At 40.2% G+C, this 25087-nt stretch overlaps 1 protein-coding gene across 1 annotated transcript in view; it reads left to right on the top strand.

Moving 5' to 3' along the window:
- The window catches only part of LOC311531657 (amine oxidase [flavin-containing] B-like), an 83034-nt gene that overhangs the window by 37268 nt on the left and 20679 nt on the right, over positions 1–25087 (top strand). Inside the window, exons 4-8 of the mRNA XM_084649235.1 lie at positions 16297–16401; positions 17693–17784; positions 22685–22826; positions 24046–24195; positions 24858–25017. Coding sequence (XP_084505361.1) covers positions 16297–16401; positions 17693–17784; positions 22685–22826; positions 24046–24195; positions 24858–25017 — 649 coding nt within the window. The remainder of the gene's footprint in view (positions 1–16296; positions 16402–17692; positions 17785–22684; positions 22827–24045; positions 24196–24857; positions 25018–25087) is intronic.

Below are 25087 nucleotides of genomic sequence, written 5' to 3'. Positions count from 1 at the left end.
CATTTCCAGCACAAATCCAGGTTTTCTCACCCTCCGCGCCCCCCCCCCCACACAAACTCACTCTCCTGCTGGTAATAGCCCATCCAAAGTGACCACTCTCCCTACAATGTGCATGATAATCAAGGTGGGCCATTTCCAGCATAAATCCAAGTTTAACCAGAACGTCTGGGGAGGGGGGGGGTAGGAAAAAACAAGGGGAAATAGGCTACCTTGCGTAATGACTTAGCCACTCCCAGTCTCTATTTAAGCCTAAATTAATAGTATCCAATTTGCAAATGAATTCCAATTCAGCAGTTTCTCGCTGGAGTCTGGATTTGAAGTTTTTTTTGTTGTAAGATAGTGACCTTCATGTCTGTAATTGTGTGACCAGAGAGATTGAAGCGTTCTCCAACTGGTTTATGAATGTTATAATTCTTGACATCTGATTTTTGTCCATTTATTCTTTTACGTAGAGACTGTACAGTTTGACCAATGTACATGGCAGAGGGGCATTGCTGGCACATGATGGCATATATCACATTGGTGGATGTGCAGGTGAACGAGCCTCTGATAGTGTGGCTGATGTTATTAGGCCCTGTGATGGTGTCCCCTGAATAGATATGTGGGCACAGTTGGCAACGGGCTTTGTTGCAAGGATAGGTTCCTGAGTTAGTGGTTCTGTTGTGTGGTATGTGATTGTTGGTGAGTATTTGCTTCAGGTTGGGGGGCTGTCTGTAGGCAAGGACTGACCTGTCTCCCAAGATTTGTGAGAGTGTTGGGTCATCCTTCAGAATAGGTTGTAGATCTTTAATAATGCGTTGGAGGGGTTTTAGTTGGGGGCTGAAGGTGACGGCTAGTGGCATTCTGTTATTTTCTTTGTTAGGCCTGTCCTGTAGTAGGTGACTTCTGGGAACTCTTCTGGCTCTATCAATCTGTTTCTTCACTTCCGCAGGTGGGTATTGTAGTTGTAAGAATGCTTGATAGAGATCTTGTAGGTGTTTGTCTCTGTCTGAGGGGTTGGAGCAAATGCGGTTGTATTGCAGAGCTTGGCTGTAGACGATGGATCGTGTGGTGTGGTCAGGGTGAAAGCTGGAGGCATGTAGGTAGGAATAGCGGTCAGTAGGTTTCCGGTATAGGGTGGTGGTTATGTGACCATTGTTTATTAGCACTGTAGTGTCCAGGAAGTGGATCTCTTGTGTGGACTGGACCAGGCTGAGGTTGATGGTGGGATGGAAATTGTTGAAATCATGGTGGAATTCCTCAAGGGCTTCTTTTCCATAGGTCCAGATGATGAAGATGTCATCAATATAGTGCAAGTAGAGTAGGGGCGTTAGGGGACGGTAGCTGAGGAAGCGTTGTTCTAAATCAGCCATAAAAATGTTGGCATACTGTGGGGCCATGCGGGTACCCATAGCAGTGCCGCTGATTTGAAGGTATACATTGTCCCCAAATGTAAAATAGTTATGGGTAAGGACAAACTCACAAAGTTCAGCCACCAGGTTAGCTGTGACATTATCGGGGATATTGTTCTTGACGGCTTGTAGTCCATCTTTGTGTGGAATGTTGGTGTAGAGGGCTTCTACATCCATAGTGGCCAGTATGGTGTTATCAGGAAGATCACCGATGGATTGTAGTTTCCTCAGGAAGTCAGTGGTGTCTCGAAGGTAGCTGGGAGTGCTGGTAGCGTAGGGCCTGAGGAGGGAGTCTACATAGCCAGACGATCCTGCTGTCAGGGTGCCAATGCCTGAGATGATGGGGCGCCCAGGATTTCCAGGTTTATGGATCTTGGGTAGTAGATAGAATATCCCAGGTCGGGGTTCCAGGGGTGTGTCTGTGCGGATTTGATCTTGTGCTTTTTCAGGAAGTTTGTTGAGCAAATGCTGTAGTTGCTTTTGGTAACTCTCAGTGGGATCATAGGGTAATGGCTTGTAGAAAGTGGTGTTGGAGAGCTGCCGAGCAGCCTCTTGTTCATATTCCTACCTATTCATGATGACAACAGCACCTCCTTTGTCAGCCTTTTTGATTATGATGTCAGAGTTGTTTCTGAGGCTGTGGATGGCATTGTGTTCTCCACGGCTGAGCTTATGGGGCAAGTGATGCTGCTTTTCCACAATTTCAGCCCGTGCACATTGGCGGACGCACTCTATGTAGAAGTCCAGTCTGCTGTTTTGACCTTCAGGAGGAGTCCACCTAGAATCCTTCTTTTTGTAATGTTGGAAGGGAGGCCTCTGTGGATTAGTATGTTGTTCAGAGGTATTTTGGAAATATTCTTTGAGTCGGAGACGTCGAAAATAGGATTCTAGGTCACCACAGAACTGTATCATGTTCGTGGGGGTGGAGGGGCAGAAGGAGAGGCCCCGAGATAGGACAGCTGCTTCTGCTGGGCTGAGAGTATAGTTGGACAGGTAAACAATATTGCTGGGTGGGTTGAGGGAACCATTGCTGTGGCCCCTTGTAGCATGTAGTAGTTTAGAAGTACTATCTCCTGTATTGCCTCTTAAAAAAAAAAAAAAATTGGTAGCAAAGTACTATAAACATGTCCTGCTAATTAACCCACTTACGAAGTTTTAAGTAACGATTTGTGCTTACATATCGTGCCTTCAATTAAAAGATCTCAAAATGGGTCAAACTCTAAAGTCAACTTTTTTGACAGTGATCACTGACTCCAGGTGACTTTTTTTTTTTTTTTTTTTTTGGTGCACTGCTTGAGCTGCCTGGGGCCTGACTTTCAGAAGTGCTGAACACTCACAACTGCCGCTGAAGTTAAGAGAAGCTGTGGATGCTCAGCACTCATGAAAATCAGGCCCAAGGTGTCTCAAGTTGGGCACAACTAAGACAGTGGCCACTTCAGAAAATTTTGGACTAAGAATTAAACTTTACGAGTCAAATATTAGGCCAGTTTTACCAATGGGGGAACTATAATACAGAGTAGGTAATGCTCTGATCTCACGAGGTGCTGAGTGCCCTGGGACTTGAGGGTGCTCAAAAGCTTGTGCAACCAGGTTCCAAATGACTTGTCCAAGATCTGAAACAAGACATCTGTGTGGCAGATCTGGTAAAAGCACAGATTTTCTGAGTCCTTGTCCTATGCTCTGACCCAAAAGAGCATCCTTCCACCTGTTAAACATGGAACCATGGTGCATCTTCCCAGAGGAGAGACTTTCCAAGTTTTGCAGCTGCTCCTGTGGAAATGAGCTTCAAATTTAATGTTACGCACATGAGTAAAACACTGTGAAAAGCTATTGTTATATGCTCTTGTGAACAGGTGAAATGTGTCAGCCAGTCAAGTTTCAGGATTTCTGATGCTAATCAAAGTTTAAACAAAAATTCAAGGGACTTAAGCAGTAACTGCAACAAAAGATCTGCACTCATAGATTTTTCTCAACTGTTTTTCCTCCTTGATACTTATGAAAAATAAGCCTGTTCTCAAAGCCAGTGATGCAGCTTTTTATGCTGACGCTGAACAGTTGTTACTGCTGAATTAGCATCCATGAGACCATAGGACAGAATGTACATAATGAATCTTTTATATTATAAGAAGAATAAAATTGATGAGATATCAAATGCTGTATTGGGTTAAATAATTTTTTCTTTAAAAGTAAATGTTTTTATTTCACCATGATTATTTTTTTCCATTCACCTCTACATTTATCCAGCAATGGGAAAATATTGTTATAATATTATTGTCACAGAGCCACAGGGCTGCACCTGCCGCTGGTCTTTAAACAGTTTTTCTGGAAGTGTCTCTCTCTTGGTGATAGGCCCCGGGCTTCCACTTTTCTCAAGGAAGGGCCCTGTGATTCTGCTACTTTGAGATTGGGTCTGTGGCTTCAGCACCTCTGTGTCTCACTGGCTTTTTCAGCAGATCTAAAGTAGCTTGGAACCCTGTGGGAGACTTTCCCTCCCTTGGAGGTATGCAACCAGCAGATATTTTCGGTGACACAGGACGACCTTTTCAAAACAAGCCATTATTAATTAGAAAACAGGAGTATGATATTTAGGTGCGTTGGATCAAGAAAGTAAATCAAAGCCAAAATGACAGGTTTCAGAGTAACAGCCATGTTAGTCTATATTCGCAAAAAGAAAAGGAGTACTTGTGGCACCTTAGAGACTAACCAATTTATTTGACACAAGTACTCCTTTTCTTTTTGCAAAGCCAAAATGTATAAGTGTTGCCTGACTTGGTGGTTGATCGTTGTTTAGTGTGGAGGTCCCTCTTTGCCCTTGCAGCTAACCTCCCTCTGTCTCTGTGATTGCCAACCTGTCATCTTTTCACTGACACCCTGGGAAGTCCCTTGCAGCTCACCCAGACCCCCTCCTTTTTCTAAGGTCTTTGAGGTTTTCTAGTGTTATAGTGTTCCTTTTGATTTTTCTGTTCTCAGCTTTGGCATAACAGCTATGTTTCCAGGATTCAGCAGAGGAGTTGCCTCTTCAAAGCTTTGAACCTGGCTGTTGTGTTTGAATTTTTGCTGGGATGTTACTTATTTAGACCATTGTTGTACATCTTCTGCTCAGTTTCTGTAACAACTCCTCTTGATCTGACTCCATAGCAAGTAACCCAGCATAAACACACACAGAGGCATGCATCATACTCATAAAAATAAAACCGTTTGTCACAGTGTATTATAAATAAACACCTTATTACAATTAAATAGGTTGGATCTTGTACGTGAGACAGAAAGCACATGCACTGGCCAGTAGCTTCTCTGGTGCAGCTAAATCTATTTCATAATCTTGGCTTCCTGCAATTGGATTTCTTGGTTCTTATTTATACAGTGCCTAAGTATACTTCTCACAGATCTCTTGTCTTTTACCATACAACCTCCCAAAGCTTTTTCCCGCATTATTCCAGAAGCAATGCAAGCATTGGAGGCCAGTCTAGATGGTGACAAATGGAAAATATACTCGTCTGCACCCTGGAATCTAGGTGATACTGAAACTTTTTTGATTGAAGTTCTGTCCTGTAAGCTGAACTCCAAAAGTTCAAAATGTCCAAAAGTCTGTCAGCTCTAAGTGGGTTCAGATCCAAATACTAACCCAAACTTTGTAGTGCAAGCCAAACCTACTCAAATTCTGGAAGATTTGAGAAATGGAAGAAATCTAATTTTTTCCATTCCCTTTCCAGTATTCTAGCAAGGATCCCTGTGCATGTTTTAAAATCAGCTACTGCCTTTACATGTGCCCAAGAGCAAAATCAAGCCTTTTAAAGTCAATTTAATTCATTTCAGAGGCTTTTTAAATTCGAATAATGTATGGGTCTTCCTTTGTACTTCAAAACTAAAAGACTAGGTTTTGTTTATCTCTGAGTGAGTCCCTCCTCATTAGGCTTTGCCATCTAGATTGGGTTCTGTGTTTATTTCTCTTTAATCTTTTTTAAGTGCCCAGTTCTACCGCAGGATTTTTTTTTCCACCTTACTTTTGCATTGCTTATGATACCTTCATAGAAGTTTGAAAATAATAATTCTTTCCCTGCATGTTTTGTTTTGGTGACAAGTGACCTCTCTCTTCGCTAGTCTTCTAAAGGACATTATATCAACATACTGAGAAAAATAATTACAGCTCTGGGACTAGTTTTTGTTAGTTTAACTGCTGCAAAAAGCCAGCAAAAGCAATGTGTACTTGTAGGCCAAAATTTTCAAACATGCATGCCTAATATTAGGCTCCTAAATACATGCTTTTTATTTAGTTGTTTAAATAACTGAATTTTCAAAGGTTCTAAGTGCATGCAGATCCCATTGACTTGAGTTGTGGGTGTTAAGCACTTCTTAAAATCAAACCATTTTTATTTAGGAGCCTAAATATGAATTCAAGAAAATTTTGTCCAAAGGTTTTACTTGCCTTACCAAAATGTTGGCTGTTGTGTTCTACTGGTGGTCAGTTGTTGGGTTTTTTTTAAACAAACAGAAAAGATATTTAAAATCCAGGTAATATTTGCCACCTGATTACATCACTGTTAATTTATATCAAATATGGGACCTAAACCATTTAAGTGTCCCTTTAAACAAATGTATTGAAATATGGGTGTGGGTTTACCATTTGTCAGGATCAAATTATCAACAGATCTGCCTATTTATTTAACTAATATTGTATCTCAAACTTGGTCTAATCCCATTATCGATGCCCATATGATCAGGAAGATTTGATGTTTAAAACACAGATCTGCAATTTTTTATCATGTACAAAATAGAAATTGTTTTGCCAAGTGTAATGACTGGAATTAGGAGGCTGGGCTACATAAAATCTGTGTATAGAAAAGTTTTGTGTGTTTGAAAGTAATGATCCTCCAACTTTGAATTTAAAAATGTGCTTCTTTCCTGTAGGAAGAGAACAGTCTACCCTTGCACCAACACATTTCACACCAGCTGCACTTGGTCATGTCTGTGGCCTTGTCTTTCCCATTCTCACCTGCAGTGAATTTCCAGATGTACTCACCAACAATCACAACATTCCATTTACACCCGGGTTTCAGCAGCCTGACAGAGCTCACTTCTCTAAGTCCATCCATGATACTGGGGTGGACTCACTAGTGCTATTTTTATGGTACATTTCTTCATTATATCTCAAACTCCTACTCCTTGCCACCATCAGAACTTTTCATAATATCGTGTTTCTCATGTTGCCCCAGACCAGGACATCATCAATATAAGTGGAACAACACATCTATTCCTTTTAAACTCCCTACTGTCTTATTTTGGTGCACTGAAAACAGCAAGCAGTAACCACTGAAAATGATATGTCTCTCTGTTCTGAAATATACTGTACCTGGAACTTTCCTCATGGAGTGACAATTGCCAAAATCCCACTAGATGTTTGCAAAACACTAAAGGCCAGACTGGCCAGGTCCTACACAGGTTCATGGAAGGCCATCAATGGAACAAGGAGCATCCCCATCACAGGGTTGGGACAGATTCTTGACAGCAAGTACAGTTCCTGTTCCCCCCTTAGTACCCTCACAGGAGCTATGTGCCTGACAGAGGAAGGTGGAGCTCTGTCCCCACCTATGTATTAGCCAACAGTGCTGTCCGGTTGTGGGTGAGGTTGTGTGTTGCACCCTATTCAAGACTGAGCCAGCAATAACACTAGTGTGCACAGCCTGGGAACTCCTAAGAGGAATTCCAGGTGAGCCAAATTATCTGGCATGTCACTGAAATTACTTTCTGTTGATAGATGTTGATAGAATCTTTACTCCTGTCTACATAAAATCTTTCACTGAAACTACCAATCTGCATTAATGAGAATGCTCTCTGTATCTGTGTAGAAAATCTTTGCAGTCCTCCTGGCTGTCCTTCATTTTTGATATTACCGTGGAACTGACAGTGTTATTAAAATGCAGTTTGCTATGGTCTTGTTTATGAATTATAGACATGATACCACTGTTGTATTGGGATTTAATTGGCAATGGGATAAGTGATTACTGTATCTCTAGCACATAGGTCAGTGGTGTTTGTGTATTTCTGTGGTATCCGTGAAATGTACGTACGTTAGAGTTGAGCAATATGATTTATTTAAGTCTGTGACCTGCTTTACAACAATTAATGGCAGGTTCTGGTAGCATAGCTTAGCATGTAATGGCTTAAATGGGTTTTAAATGACTAGATGAAATTGAAGCACTTTTCCTCAGTGCATATCTTCTTCCTCTGAATGCCACTGTCATCAACGTGTGTGAGACTCTTAGTTGCCGTCCATGATAGGTGACTCAAAATGTCGTCATCCCTCCTTTCCCCTTGCCTTAGTTACTGGGGATTATTTAATTGAAAACCTTATAGCTGTGTGCAAGTAGGAATTAGGCCACTGCGTAGAATCAATTTGCATCTTTTCAGAAGTTGAGCGTCTCGTGGTGCGAAAATGAAACCAAATAAATTTAAAGTCACTTTTCTAATTACATGATCACAGGGGGACGTGGAGGTTGAACGTGTTGGTAATGGGGTATGGAACTTTTTGACTTCTAGGTCATCAGCTCACATTTTCCCCAGCTATAAAATAACCTCAAGAGTGGGGAGAGGTAGCAGTCCACATCACGAAAAACATCCTTGTACAGTCCGCCTCATTGACACTCTCAAAAGAGAGGCCAAAGACTGCATGAGGAGAGAGATGAAAATATGGTCTGACCCCCAAGCTTGATTCTCTCCATGTTGTAGTTGAGGTAGCAATCATTGATGGGAATCAGAGTAGCAGCCGTGTTAGTCTGTATCCGCAAAAAGAAAAGGAGTACTTTTGGCACCTTAGAGACTAACCAATTTATTTGAGCATAAGCTTTCGTGAGCTACAGCTCACTTCATCGGATGCACTGAATGCATCCGATGAAGTGAGCTGTAGCTCACGAAAGCTTATGCTCAAATAAATTGGTTAGTCTCTAAGGTGCCAAAAGTACTCCTTTTCTTATTGATGGAAATGTGTAGGAAGCTTGCTCTTGTGCTGTCTGCTTTGGCCCTGCCCTGTGGATAAATGGACATCTTCACTTTCGAGTGCCGGCCATCTGGCAACGATTGCAAAGAGTGAATTTACAGTTAGATTTTTTTTTAACAAATAAAAGTATTATAGCAGGGGTAAAAGATGCTACATGATGTACAGACAAAATTGCAAAAGCAAAGTTGTAGCGTACGTGGTCGCTTCTCTCAGCGCTGTCTGTAGAGCAGGTCTGGTCAGAGATGCTAAATATCAGTGAAGTTCACTTGAACTCTGGCAACTGTGCCCTTATGGTTTGTGTGTGGCTGGAAGGAATAAGAAAAAATTACATGATCAAACAAGGCTTTTTGATTAATTAGAATTGGCAGATGAATGGAAGGAACCTTTCTGAGTCCTTTCCTTCTGTTTCCTAGGAGATCAGGATAAGCAGCCATAGTACCCACTCAGCTTGTTTAATCTAGGCTGCTTGGAGCAAAGCCTAAATTGCACTTTATTGTAATAACTGGTTTTTTCCTTATATTGCTGATTGAGCATCATCATAAAAACGGAGACGAGACAAATGCTTATTTCAAACAGGAGCTGCTGCTTGATTCCTGGGGGTTTCACACATGCCTGTTGGAGCCGATCTGGTGTCATGCATCGCTTTTAACCAACAAATTTCAGAGCCTGGAGCATCATAAGAATTTGACTGATCCCAACATTCTCTTCTGTTTTTAATAAACTGTATTATCTGGTTTTGCACAGGGGCCCTGTCTCTTTACCAGCAAGTCAACCGAGGGTGATATTTTTCCCAAACTGAAACTCCTCTCCCCCACATTTTTTTCTTTAAAAGAAAAGGAAAGAGAAAAAAAAATCCAGAAACACCCACAAAAGGGTTTTATGGAATGAAATAGGAAACATTTTCAATGGGTTTAATTTTGTAAGCATTTTTATTCAAGCATAGAAAGGTTTGCGATTCCAGATGCAGTGATTTCTAGTAACACTTCTTCCACTGATTGGTATTAATTCTGTGCACTTCAAAAAGCTTATTATAAAGCAAGGCCCCATAATCCTACTGTAGGAGGCAGGCAAGTATCCTTTCCCCTACTCTACCTTTTGTAGATGAGATAACCAAGGATCTGAGAGCTTGTACAAGGTCATTTGTTGGCAGAACAGGGAATGGAACTCAGGTCTATAATATGACAGACCCCAGTTTTAGCCACTTAGCTCCACTGCCTTTCAGAATGATTGTTCCAAGTGTATGTGCTTGGTTATGTTGCATGTAAAATGGAGATACTCCTGCATATCACCATTTACAAAACACTGACAATCATAGTGGACTAGAATTAATATCATTTGATCAAGTAATTAAAAGCTGTTCTAATGCATATGTGCAAGAGGGCCAAGTTAAGGTTGCATAGACAACCATATTTCCAAACTGAATTCTTGACTTTGCAACTTCAGTGGTCTTTTTGGTTCATATTTTTATATGGAATTAATATATATATAATAGATTGATTACTCCAGCTGTATATTTATAGCATACAGATGACTATGGTAACTAATTATCTCAACATATGGAGTCCTGAACAACAAGAAGAGATAGAGAATGGAGCTTGTAGGTCAAACTGGCCTTTTTCTAATTAGAAATAAAATTCTTTGACAACTCTAATACAATTTTATGTGTAGGTCTAGTTGTTCATCACAGCGGCAGGAGTGTTGCTTGGCTTGGTTTGCTAGCCAGCATGCTTTAATAAGAGTTATGTTTGCACAGGAATTAAGTGACAAATTCTGCACAGTTTTAGGTGTCTTACTCACTGTGTGAGTGAAAATTTCCAGATATATTCTGTAGAGCTGCAGCTGAGAAACAGTGTGGTTTCTACATAGATTGAATTTCGTACTGACCTGGCTCTTTACCATGTCTCTGTAGTATCTTGTTCCTTGCTGTATCAGACATCACTCATGGTATCACTCATTTTTAAGCAGGGAAGAAAACTGGTATGATTATGCACATGCTGTAAATCAGTACAGGGCACCACATACTTACAAACATACATAGCAATGAATCAATTTATAGGGTGACATTTGTGGTGGGATTAGCACCTATGTCTCCAGGGTTGAGACAGTTTAGCTAAAGGAATAACTATGGTAGCATGATGCAGAGAATGCTTTGCGCATTACATGCAATTTCTTAGAGCAGTGGTTTTCAACCTTTTTTCATTTGTGAACCCCTAAAAAATTCAAATGGAGGAACAGACCCCTTTGGAAATCTTAGAGATAGTCTGTGGACCCCCCAGGGTCCTCAGACCACAGGTTGAAAGCCACTGTCTTGAAATAAGAACAGATTATTTTTATTTAGGATAAATGGGTATGGTGTTTTACAGACAAATGGGACACAGTGCTTCCACGTCTAATATTTTACAGACAAAGGGCTGCTTCATCATTCTTCAACACTCTATTAATGGTAGGGGGTGGTGCATAAGCATCAGGAGGCATTGTGCCTCAGCGATGCATAGTTTCATTTGGGCTCCCCTAGGTGCTGGAAGGGAACAGTAATAGGCAACACCGCTTTGTGGAGGGCAGCAGAGAACCCTCCCATTACTCTCCCTTGTAACCAGCAAGCTCTACTGTGGGGGAAAGGGCAGAATTATGGCTTCCTTCTTCCTACTCCATGCTCACTCTCTGTCTGTTTGCTCCCCAAAGAAAGTACCTGGAGCACAACCTCCATCCCCAGTTCAGGCAATCCCTATTGTGGCTGTGCTACATTTCTATGATTCTCTCATGACTACACTTTTCTCTTTTTGTGCCACAGCACTGGCTTAATATAATCTAAGAATGGGTGTGCACAGGAGACTGGCACCCATAGCCCTTATATTAGCTAAGCAAGGCATTATTTGTAATGCTGTTTTCCAAAGCAGATGAATGGAATAATTTCCTTTTAGAGCCCCGGTTGGGGGTGTAATAGCCGGTGAGACTTTACCTTAAGTTCTTTGGTTCTCTTTTTGTTTGTGTCTAAGTTTGATGGTTTGCCTGGTTTTGTTACATTCGCCCTTTGTACTGTCAGCCTCTTCAACATCCTCTGTTACAGTATAACATGGCATCAACCTTTCAAAGCAGCTGAGAGTCCTATACTGAAGCAGGTCCAGCTTCCGCTGTTCTCACCGAGGCTCTATTTTTGGCAAAATCACAAGTTTATGAATAAAATGCCTTTGAAAATCCATGCCTTTGGGCATTGGGTACTGATGTTGAGAAGTGAAATTAAATATGCAGTTGGAGTAACATTTATAGTTATATTTCCGAGGCCAGTCTGACTTGATCACATGGTTATATATAAAGAAATGAAAAGAGGTAAAAAGTTTGCACATCCTGGCACATTATTTTCATCTGTGGGCCTGGCCTTTCTTTGGAAAGCTTTTGGCATCAGTAGTCATGGCCCTACATGGTAAGCTAAAACTAGAATGATTATAGCAGTGCATATGTAATGCTGACACCCCTGGGTGAGTTGTTGGCAGCAGGAGTCAAACCTAGGACCTCTTGATATGAATGCATAAGCCTCTACTGCCAGAGTAAAAGATGCATTTCTCTTAGCCAGGGCTGTAACGGGCTCATCAGTTCCTCTAGCTGGCCTCGCCACTACTAGATGGGGACAGAGTGCCACACTGAGCAGGCATGGCTTACACATACTTGTACATAGCTTGCATCCAAGGCATCTTTAGTTCTAGAATTGTTGTTCTTTATCCAGACTGAAATACCCTTGTGCTATATGAGAAATCAGGCATCACAGTTTTCTGCACAGGAGACACGTCTGAGTTCTCCCTTTCTGCAGTTCAAATGCCATAAAAGAGTAAGAAGAATACCAAAACAAGAATATTTTAAGTGTAGTGTTAGTCAGCAGAAGCATAGGGAACTCATGAGACTTGAGTTAATTCAGAGGGGATAACTCAGACAGAAGTGCCTCAGGTGGAGAAGGAAGCGCAGAACAAAATCAATAATTAGAATAAAGAGAATGCTGTCTGCTTCTGTCTTGGTTTTTCTTGAGCACAGCATGCATGTGTGTTTCATGCTTGTAGGCCTGGAAAATGTAAGGTACTTGAAACAGAACAGTTTTACACTTTCTTAGGGAAGACTGGTACAAGATTTACACTTCTGAAATGTAGTTCCACCATTCCAAAATCGTTTAGGCTCACAGTCAAGTTTGTCTTCACTGCTGTAAAAATTATTTATTAATAGCCATAATGCTTGGCATTAGCCTTTCCTGAGAGGCTAAAAGAAATTGCCAACATGTTTCAAATGCAGCTTCTTTGGATGAAAAGTGTTATTTAGTGTCACTGGGCACCCCTCCTGGAACGCCCTCCTGCTGCAGGCTGCGGCATAAATGCACCTGCCTCAGTTTCTCTCCTTCAGATTCCCCAGAAATAATACAAAGCATCTTCCCAAGTATAAATATAGTCCTTGTTGCAAGTTCATTTGTTACAAGAGTCCTGTGCACACAAGTCGTAACAAAAGTCCCACAGTCCAGAATTCCCCCAGCATAAGCCAAACAATACATGCAACATATCGCCTTGGCATCTCTCACCATGCCCTGGCTCTTCAGTACACTCCTCTCCTGTCCTTGTCCCATAACAACTACCCCAGCCATCCAGCTGGAGTGCAGCCCTGCTCTTTCCAGCAGGAACTTGCCAGGGGAGCATCCCTTACTCCCCCAGATCCTCTTACGGTTCCTATGGGTCCCGCTCTCCAAACCTGGCGATATCAGCGGGTGAGCGCCTCTGCTGCTCCCCTGCCTTCAGAACTCTCTGGCCCTTGGCTCTGGGTTAGAGCCAGCGGGCAGTTCCCGTCCCTCTTCCTGCCTTCATTCCTCTGGCCCTGGCTCAGGGATGCCAGCCAGCAAACCCCTCTTGCTGCCTTCAGCCTTCTCCCAGCAACCGCCTTCTGCTTCTTTCTGGGACTCCTCCAGTCCCCTACTCTCTGGCAACTCTCACCTGCCCCTGACTGAACCAGTCTGTTCTGAGTCACTGGGATGTCCTCTTGTTGCATCTCTTCCTCATCCTTCATAGCCCACAGCGGCTGCCCCACCCTCTCAATTGGCCAAACGGGGAATACTTGTTCTGGCACAAGGGAGCTGGACCTACTTCATTTACAGGGGCCAGCCACCCTGTGACACCTAGTCTATGTAATAGTGCAACTTTCTTGTAGTTATGCTAATTTTCCGGCAAAACTTGGAGATATATCCCACCTCAGAGGAACAGTTAACAATTGTAGCAATTTAGACTAAAGGTCCATCTAATCCAGGATCTTGTGTCTGGCCAATGTTGGATTTTTTAAAGAAATGCAGAAACTTACTGTGATGCTCTGTACAAGGGCGGGGAACACCCTACACCCCCATGTTCATCTTTATAAAATGATTGTGTGGTATCCAATGCAAAGTTTGTCATGTTGGGTGTCTTCAGAAGGCTCATAATGCACTGAGCATGGTTGTTTTAGTAATGTTATAGTAATTGTTACGGTAATGTTATAGTAAGGTTATAGATTATAATTTCAGGTATATAGTTAGGAGGCTGAAAATGTATCCTCGTGGCTTAAAGCAAGCCCATGCAAAAAAACCCAAAACAACACTTTCTGGAGAACATACTTCTCAGCAGTCTCCTCTGTTAAATTTGCAGGAGGACTGATTGCAACTGCAACATTTTACAATGGGATAGGAGCCTCCCTAAATCATGGAAAGATTTGATAATCTAAGGGCAGACTCCTTCAATGAAGGGCAAGGTGATAGTAGGAGTTAGATCTTCCAAGTGTTTCCCTCTTGAGCATCATCTCACTCTTGCCCAGGTTCATCTTCAGCCAATTACAGTGCAGAAAGAAAACAAATGTTGAAACCTCAAAGGTTTCCACACAATGGAATTGTTGTTCTCCAGTCACCATCAAAAATTTGTATTTTGTTCCCCTTTGGAATAAAATCAAAACCTTTCAAATGTTTTCATGAAACAAAACGGTGTTGAAACAGCAGTTTTCAGGTTGAAAAGATCAAGTTTTCCATCAGAGTCTCTCTCTTTCTCTCTGGAAGTGACTGGACAGTCCACCCTGGAGCTCGGAAAACTTTTTAACAAAAAATTCATCAAAATTGACATGTCTTTGCAAAAGGCTTTGGCTTTGATGAAACACCATATTTTGACGACAAATTCCCCACATGGCAAGTTACTGTGAAAGGACATGTTGTTCTCAGGCATCCCTAGTAATAACTGTTATGTCTGTATGTAAAATAAAATAAAAAAACCCCAAACTCCTTCCACTGTTTTCCTCCTATTTGTACTGCTTTGGTTTTACTTACAGGCCTTCCCAGCTGCCTTCCACTAGGCTCCCTGTGTCCTTACAAACAGTGTACCGAAAACAGTCTTTCTTTCATTTTGTCCAAAATGGCATTGTATGTTTTGTTGGTCTATCTCATTACAAATTGATTTGCAATTTGCTATTACTATCATCCTTCAGTTTGTTTTTGACATTACTGCTTTCTAAGTAGTTCCCTCCCTTTGAATTAGATTTCCTCAAATGTTGTTAGCTTGGGTTTTTCAAGGTTGTATTTCACTTTATTTCTGTCCCACTTTTCTAATCTCTCAGGGTCCCGTTGTGTAGTGTTGCTGCACTCTCTGGTGTCTGCAACACCTGCAGATTTAACTAATGTTCACCTTATCCCCTCTTCTGGATTGCTGATAAAGAGGTTAAATAAAACCAGGCCTAACATTGCTGCATACAACAGTCCAATAGACACTTCTCAACATGATATATTGTTGTTTATTGTTATCCATTTCTTAACATTTTAATTGTGTTATAATGCTTATATACAAGTCCATTTGAATTTGTTTCCAGTCATCATTTTGTGGGACACTGTATGAAATGTTTATTAAAATTTAATATTATATCCATTGTATTCCTATTGCTGCAATACCATCTTAAATGCATGTGTGATTTTTTTTTCACCAAGGCTGTGTATTCCTTGCAACATTAAATAACCTGTAGTGTTCTTACCAGAGAATATTCTCAGTAGGCCCTGGAATGTGTTTTTTGGGAAAGGGATAACTAAGGTCAGTGACTTTTAGTAGCGTCACAAAACTATCCAGTCAGCCATCCACAAAAACAACTAGGTAAATCCCCTACAAACAAAATAGTATCTACAAATTAGCCATCTTCCCACTCCTTCCATGAAGCCAGACTTCCTTAATTCATAGTAATAACTATATGTAAAATCTAATTATTAAATATTTATGCAGCCAATGTAATAATGACTTCCATACTTGTTACCGTATCTCAATGAAACTTATATACCAACTGTGGCAAATAATGAATGGCTAATAAAGATTAATGATTCACAAACGCTAACTTTTTATTTAGTCTTTTTGAAACTATAAATTTTCAAATAAATAGATGTTTGTTTCAGGAAAACCCCTGGGCTATGGCCAAGATAGTCTTCGTATCACAGTCACTCTGCTTTGATTTTGAAGGAAACTAATATTGTACCTTTAAAATGAATAACATAATATTTTTCAATCTCATTTAGGAAAGAAAATGTAATCAAACATAAATATACAGTACAAAACTGATCACCCCAAATAAATGCCAACACTCCAAAGCTGCCTGCTTTTTGTGCTGGGCTTAACAACCTTACTTTTTGTCTTGGTTGGAGGGGTCAGTCTAAAACCTACTGACTCAGCCTTTAAAGATACAAGGTTAGAGCATTCTTATCGTTTGTTCTTCCTGTTAATTCTACTCTGATGTGCAGCAGATTAACTAACCTGTCAAATGATTACTACTATGTATACTGGTTGGAGCTGTTTGGTGACTGTTTAAGTCTTCGGTACTAACTTATGTACATTGAGGTTGTGGTCATTCAAGTGAATTAAAAATTGTATTCTGATTATGCTTTTTTTTTTCTTTTAGGGTAAAAGTTATCCCTTTAAGGGTGCATTTCCTACTATGTGGAACCCTTTTGTCATCTTAGATTTCAACAATCTGTGGAGGACGATGGATGAAATGGGAAAGGAGGTGTGTAGAGGCTCAGCTATCCAATGCAGTTAGCCCTTGTATGGGATTCAAAGATGTGATGTTAGCACATGTTAAATGACACATACTAACTAGCATGTCCTGATAGCCTAGTGTAGGCAAGGCACACTGCCTTTAACATATGCTAAACTCCTTCCTCAGAGTCTTTATCCTAACTTGATCAGCTAAGTACATATTAAAGGTGATGTACACTGGTTCTCACTATACTGTTGAGCTAGGAGTGTTTAAAAAGGAAAGCGCAGGTGCTTTGAAACATAAACAGGGGAGCTATAGAATTGCATACTTCTCTCCAGCACAGCATTTTACCTCACTAGGCAACATTTTAGTCTATTTTTTTTTTAAATCTTCTGCTAAGTCCACTTTATTTCTGTTTAGAACTTGTGCAAATTTCCAGCAAGAACATTTAACAGAATTCTGTAGTGCAGGTGAGCTTGTGACTGTGGTCTTGCATTGTTATGATTGAAACTGAATTAGTGCGCCCAAAATAATACATTTTCTATTACTCAGCTTCTGATACTGACTCTCTTCTCAGATATTTTTCTATCCATAAGAGTTGCTCTCTTGCCTTTGAAAACCGCCTCAATTTTTATAGAATAAATAATACTAAAAATAATAGCAAAAATATATACTGATCAGAGAAAACTATTCAACTATGTCTTTTCTTTAAAGAGTTTGTTTGAAAAAAAAAAGTCTTAAATCACAGTCTGTATCTTCTAATTTAAATGTGAAATCAATTGACTCAGTTAAAAATTAGTCTGTGTTAAGAGACAAGTTTACTATTGTAAAAGGGAGAAAGGCTGGTGTTTTTCAGAAAAGCAGAATTTTGTGCTAAGTGTTTTCACTGAAAATGTACCTAAGAATTCTGCCTATAAAGTAAAAATAGAAAGAGTCTTATCTGGAATAGAAAGCTAAGGTAAATGCTGAGAAAAAACCTTTTGTCCCCCAAAAAAATGATTGGTATAAATCTGGGAAAGCATAATTTCTGGATCACTTTTCTAGTCCCATCCTTTATACCATTAAGCCAATTCCTGAAAACAAATTAGAGTGTGTTGATGGAAGAATGCTTCCGTTGACCTAGCTAACTAGGTTCAGGAAGGTGGTGTTCCTGCACAAACAGAAAAATCCTTTCTGTCTGTGTATGCTGTGTCTACCCTATCGGGTTGTGCCAGCATAGCTGCACAATGTAGCTGTGCCAGTCCACTGTATGTAGTGAAGACAGATCCACAGTGTGCAATGTTGTTACTGAACATTCGCTGTTCTTCTGTTGTCCTAGATTCCTAATGAAGCCCCATGGAAGGCACCACATGCAGAAGAATGGGACAAAATGTCTATGCAAGATTTCATAGACAAAGTTTGTTGGACAAAGTAAGAATCACTTTAATTTTAAAATGTATAACAGGTTATAGTTGGATAGTGCTGCAGGCCAACTGTGAAGAGCAACATCTAAGCACAGGAAGTGAGGAGTACAATGTCCCATTGAAAGTGCCCGGAGTAATTGGAGTGGGCAGATTCTAATTATCCTCACTGAAATTTGATCACAGCTAACACTACTTTTGCTGAAATACGCTAAGAGGTTTAATGACCACAAATGAACAGGATATTGGTTTTACATCTTAATCTGAAAGACAAAACTTCCAGACATACAGTGTTCACTGACATTATGATGGGGCACTGAATCACCTACCAAATCACCAACAGCACTTCTTGCAGCACTTGATTTTTTTCTCTGGAGGCGTCCCATCCAAATACTGCCTTGGCTTGACGCTGATGCTTGAACATCCATGGCTCATCCTCATTAATATGACCTTCACTTCAGAAGGTCATATTAATGACCTTCTGAAGAGCAGAGGGTTCTAAATGGAGATCAGGTTTGATAACTATAATAACTGAGCAAATACACAGGGCATCCCGTTATTTTCCATGTTATTTTAACTCAAATAAAGATCAGACGAAAATGTCATGTTTGCTAGCATTGAAACCATGGGTAACATCTCTGCTTGTTATACACTCTTTTATTTCATTTGCTGATGATCTGCTTATAACTGGATTTAGCTGGCTCTGTATCAGGCCTGTTTGGATGAACTGAAAAATATCTGCTTGCCTCATGCACTAAACTTGGAAATTTATGTTGTATGTATCTTGGGCATTCCAGAAATCAGAGAGAGTTAAGTTTTCAGATACGTAGTTTTTAGACATCTGTTGATAGCTAGCAGCACCCTTAAATCCTGGAATTTAATCTGACAGCATAGCATTAAGGGATACTGTAGTTTTAAGAGCAAACAAACAGCACAAAGCAATTACAGACTTGAATCTTCATAGTGGTATTGCTTCATGGTGGCAAATTTGCAGCTTTTCTGTTTTTGTAAATATTTTTTATGCACAAAAAGATTATTTTCTTTTGCTTTTTGGTTAGTCTAGTGTAATGCTTCCAGGTCAGATGACAGGAGATTTAACAAGACTCCGATTTTGTAATTAGTTTAATCAGAAGTTCTGAATGTTTGGCAATAAAAGAGAGTTGCTCTGGTGTAGCCAGGTTCCTGTATAGAACTTTGGATGAGATATTGCTTTCAATTATTTAGTGTTAGGAGAGCTGATTTTCTACAATCGCTGTAAGAATTCAGTATACAGTCCTGAGACTGAATTACCTTAACACCCAAGTGTCCCCTTTTGTTACCACTGTACAGCACTGTATAGCACGGAGATACTGACAGTACTGCTTGTTGTTATGCAAACATCACATTAATTTTTATTTCACCTGTAACTCAAGAACAGTTTGACTAGACTTTGTCATACATAAGAAAATTATAGCATGGTGTTGCTCTAAAGCAGACCCATTTCTAGAAGTACACTATCAGAATTACTAAATAAACTACACCCAGGAGCTAGAACCAGGATAAGCCTACAGCTCTAGAAACACAGACCTGTGCCTGCTTAAGCTAAAGGAAGTTATTTGCTATCTTTCAGCTAGAAAATGCACACTTACTATTATTTCTAAGCTTCAACCAGCCACTAGTGGCCACATGCTCACTGTGAATGGGTGTCCTCCACACAATACAGTTGCAACAGGCATTTGTCCAAAACCTTCCTATGGTTTTTGCCTTTATTTGTGCCTTTGGAAATGTAACATAAATAACAAAATCCTAAGGCATCTAATTGTACTGCAATCAGTTATCCATAGACCTTGCCGAAGGAAGTCCCGAAGGGGAAGATCCCTGGGAATAAACCATTTTAGACAAATTCTCAGGAGAACAAGTTTGAGCAACAATAGTAAATGCTATTGACTTAAGTAAGTGTATGTACTGTCTGTAAGAAAACCATTCAGGTATCCACTAGAGTATACTATGACATAAAGGCCTTCAGAGAGTTTCTCATTGGTATCATTATCCATGACAACTGAAACAGAATAAGAATGAATGAAATGTTTCTTGAATTGGGCAATGTGCATTTTCAAAATCTTTGGTAGGTAACTTCAGCATAGTGTTTGTTAATGCATGGTGTAGCTCAGCCATCTTTCATATACATGGTTACAGGTGATCCAGCCTCTTAAATTGGAAAAGAGGCCCTGTACAATCTTGCACAATATCGTACAGCACCAGGCAAGGAGAGTCACATCTTTCTAATCTGTGATGGACTATGACTTGACATTTTACCTGAATTTTGACGTAATTGTCCGCCTGTTTTAATTCCAAGATGCTTTTCAGATTTTATATGTACATCTAAACTTGATCTGCCATGTGCAATCAAAAGTTAGGTTACATGCCATAGCAGTTTTTCTATCCCTAGAATGCAATCGTCCAGAAGGGTAATCCTCCATTCTTTCCTTTTGTCTGACAGATTATGCAGATTTGCTTCAGTTTGACATTTCATGCTGAAATAGCATTGTGTGCTAATGATTGAAACCAAACAGCCACTTCCATGTGAAATAATAGATGAAATTGTGGAGCTAAAATACCAAAAATAATGGGAAAGTGGCAAAATATTATGGAAAAATTAGATCATTGTCTAAAAGTATTATATGTCTGTAAAATATTAATACATGTATTTATTCCTCCACTAAATATAATAAAACATCTTTCAGAGCTGATCATATTTACAATATATGTAAATAAGAACTAAATAAATGCCTGTTTAATCATAACCTTTTTATGGTGCTAAAGGAAGAGAGGTAGAATCTTTATAGACACAGATTGCATGCAATTTCTCAGTGACTAACAGAGAGGAAATAGCATGAAGCCACTAAACATGCACACATGTGGAAGTATCACATTAGCATTGGTGATCAATCACTACTTCAAAGAGCTTCAGAGCCCAGCACTCCCAGTTTACACCTAATCTTCTCAAAGGTATATAGTTACTGATTATAATAAAGGATTATAAGAAAACTGGCACAAGGAATCTTTCTACTAAACTGAAATGCTGGGTTTCATCTTTGTTGAATTGCTGCCTCCAGAAATGCTTTTCTTCTCAATGACATGGATATATCATGGACAAGTATCTAATCACTACCTTAAAATATCACCTAGCACTAAAAAAAATCCCCCACTAGTCCCTACAGGATTACTTCTTTTATTGCTTATTTTATTGGTGAGCGCTGGGCATCTAGTTAAGATGCTGATGAATAGCTGAAATATGGTGGTCAAAACATGCAAACGATCCTGCTTATCAAATTGTAGTGTTGCTATTGCGGTTGCCCATAGACAAATATTCCCGGGCTGTCAAGGACATTCATAAAAGCAGATCAAAGGTCAAGCCTTCTTGGAGGGCAACTCCGCTCTTGGCCTTTTGCTTCAGTGGAAATGTCTGTTCATTAAGCAGACAAAGAAGATGCTGTTACTGTGAAGAATTGAATTTAAACGTGCTTAAATGCATTAATTTTTTTTAAAAGCCTTTTTGCTTTAAAAAATGTTTGACTAAACAAAAGACAAAATAGTTTAAAACCAGGATTTTTGACTGGCTTTGGAGGTTATTTGCTGGGTTGCAGTTGACAAAGGCAGTAACTGCAGAGCCCCATGTGGTGTTACACGGCTGAAATGAGCATCTTCTGCTCAGAAGACATAGGACTTCCTTCACATGGCTTTAATACACCTATACAAATGTGCAATGTGAGGAGAGAGCAAGTAACTGAAGTTCAGTGAAAGAATGTTTACTCCTGCCTGTATTCACACATCTTTTAACCCATCCTGAAAACTTGTACAGATCTTTCATCTGTAATAATTCTCAGTAGATTTGTCATCTCTTAAATCAAAGCACAAACAGTAAGAGAGAAAACAAAGATCAAATTTCACAGCCCACTTTTTTCTACATGTATGGTCATCGGCAGAGGCCATTGCACATGCCCAGGGTCCAATGCACAACATAGTTACATGGCTGTGCAAATAGCATCACGATTTCTCCTTTATTGTCAGTCTGCCTCATAAATCTGTAACGATTCCACTCAAGGCCTACTCGCCATTCTGCTTTTTTCCTGACTCCCCCAAGGCTGTTTCTTTGTTCTGTGTGTCCCCACAAAGGGGAATTCTGACTGATTACCTGCACGCTACTACTCTTAAAAGGACAGAGGAGGAGGCAGCTGGATGGCAATCCATCCAAAATGTGGACAGAACAAGGATGAGAATGATCACTACCCACCTGGAGCTTCTCTCAGTCTCTGCTGAGCTTTACTGTCCTCGTAGACTCCCATATTCCTGAAGGGTTCAGGAGGTTATACAGCGGAGGAGACTGTGGCTGGCTGAAGGAGTGGGGAGACAGGTACAATCAGCAGCAGAAAGGACTGCAGGTCTCATGGGTGACATGGGGGGATTGGAGGGGTAGGTAGCTGACGTGCAGAGCTTCAAAGCCCATTAGAGCTGTCTGGCCTTGCTTCATTGTTCCCTGAATCTTGAATGACTGACAATTGTCTCCAGATGTAGGCAGAAGACAATATAATCTCCCACGGAGTGTGTCACCCAGTAAAGGTCACTTAGCCACTTTAAAACAGGGATAATACTTACTAACCTCACTGGAATGTTGTAGGGCTTAATTAATTTTTGGCAAGCTCTTTTGAAATTCTCCTGTGTAAAGCACTATATAAGAACAATTATTTTAATTACCACGGGCCATTCCTGGTCCCATTGACGTTGAGGGCAAAATACCTGTTAACATCACTGGCAGAGGAGGGTTGCGAGGCTCCTTTCTTTCATTGTTGCTAGAGAATAGGACTAGGCGATGGATATCATCTTACTGCTTTTATAGTAACATACCAACTTTACTTTGATTCCATGTGCAGTGCTAGCAAGAGGTTTGCAACGCTGTTTGTGAATGTGGATGTCACCTCTGAGCCTCATGAGGTCTCTGCTCTCTGGTTCCTGTGGTACGTGAAGCAGTGCGGGGGGACAGGCAGGATATTCTCAACCACCAATGGTGGGCAGGTACAGTAAACCGTCCACTCTTATCTTTGGAAGAACACCGCATGCCTCTTGGCAGAAGCCCTTTAAACTTGTTTGTTTTGTTTGTTTTTAAAAGGAAGGACAAGAATGACGAAGACTGTTCACTGCTGCATTAGCAGGGCAGCCAAACTCCCATAGTTTTTACTTTACATAGAGACAATAGCTGCCATTGATTTCAGTATTAATAGGGTTCAGGTTGTATCAATGTGGAAGGCCATTCTTGTGGTTCAGGCACTGGACTGGGGATCAGGAGATTTGGGTTCAATTCCTGATTCCAACTTTGGGCAGATCACCCGCTTTCTCTTGGCTCATCCTCTTTGAAAAATGAGAATATTAGTAATACTTCCTGTCCTCACAGGCTAAATATATGAGAGGTACTTAAGTAGTGTAAGGTGATGGGAACTGCAAAAGTGCCTAGATAGATACAGACTAATATTTGAATCACAACCACCAATAGCTAGGTAACTAAAATCAAATCTTTCCAATGTTCATAGTTCATAAGACTGTCAGACCAATCTGATGAAGATAAATGCCTGTATTTATGTATTATATAACCCTAAAATGTGTGCGAAGCGGTGTATTTAATGCAAGTAACACACATGAAGAAAGGGAAGAATCGGCTAATGTTCTTGCACGAAATGAATGTATGTTTAATTGCACTCTACTATATTGAAATGAACCTATTTGGCTCACCTCTGATATATGTGAGAGAAGGTTTTTAAAAAAATTCTAGTTATAATTAATACTACTGGACAGATTTTGGGAGCATGCTACTTGCTTTTTGTAGCCTGTTTATGTATAATTATGGCAATCATTGTTACTATTACTGATGGGCAGACCTCCAACAAGGATGACTGACTTCAGCTGAGCATTCACAAGTTTGAATGCTTATCCAAACCTTAGCTGGACCTCTGGGATCTCCAGAATTGGTTCGGAAGTCACATGAGAACAGCTTTGTCATGAGATTTCTGGCACTTTCAGTCCCATTGGTGAACAGACCCAGCAAGCTCAGAGGTGTACACAAAAGGGTAAAATAATAGCCATAAGCTTTCCAAACTAAGTCACCTGACTTTCCAAAAGGTCAAAAAGGAGTTGGGTTTATTTTGAGGGTTGAGAACAAATGTTCTGTATGATTCTTATTTTATCCAAATCGGTTTGTCCATCTCACATTATTGTTGAACTGTCTCTTTTTCTCTTCCAGGAGAGGAAGTTTGTTGGTGGCTCTGGTCAGATTAGTGAGAAGCTAATGGAACGCCTGGGAGGCCGAGTGAAGCTAGAGAAACCTGTAGTCCGCATTGATCAGTCAGGTGAAAATGTCATTGTGGAGACCTTAGACCATGAATTATACGAGGTAATTCATTACCTTACATTAGAGCAAATATTTGTAGGGATTTAAAATCTTTCATTGCTCCACTTGTCTTCTCAATAAGCCTGTAACACAGGGGCACAGTGTAGCAAAGAAGAAAGTCACAATAACCAGGAGTCACATTTTCTGGTATTCCCTAAGAAATACCAATAACACAGCTTGGGATGGGCACCGGAGAAGCAGAGAATTCTAGAATGTGTGTTTGTGCCATTCCTTTACTATTTCTACTCCTTTGCATTCAGTTAGCTTCAGAATAAAAGAATATCTCCAGGATGATAATAGCAATGCAGTGCAAGAGAAACATTCTCCAGAAACATTTCAGAGTTAGCTTCCAAGCCAGAAAATGAAAGGTCAATTGAAAAGGACCCAGTGAACCTTTTGTAAGAGGAATAGTCTTTCAACCAGTTAGAAAGGAATAGCTGCCCAATTGGATAGTCATTTGTACAGTACTTGTTATCATTTTAGAGTTTCTATAACCAAGACATCCTGAGTGGTCTATTTTATAACTTGCATGCTGTGGGGCAAACTTTCTTTTGCTTTGGAAGATATTACCGTCAACAAACATACTGTAAAGCTTCCCCAGCTGTAATAGAGAGAGGCTCAAACATTGGATAATGTGTTTCGTTTACTTACTATTTCTTTTCCAGGCCAAGTATGTTATTAGTGCCATTCCCCCAATTCTTGATTTGAAGATTCATTTCAACCCACCATTACCACCAATGAGAAACCAGCTGATCAGCCGGGTTCCCATGGGCTCAGTCATCAAGTGCATGATATACTACAAAGAACCTTTCTGGAGGAAACAGGGTATTACATTTTAATCAGGGGGTTTCTTTTGTATTATATTATGCTAATACAAGAGTCCACATTAGAAGGG

This window comes from Lepidochelys olivacea (assembly GCF_965140295.1).
Source record: "Lepidochelys olivacea isolate rLepOli2 genome assembly, chromosome: 1".
NCBI lineage: Eukaryota > Metazoa > Chordata > Testudines > Cheloniidae > Lepidochelys > Lepidochelys olivacea.
This window is presented reverse-complemented; position numbering and strand designations above follow the sequence as displayed.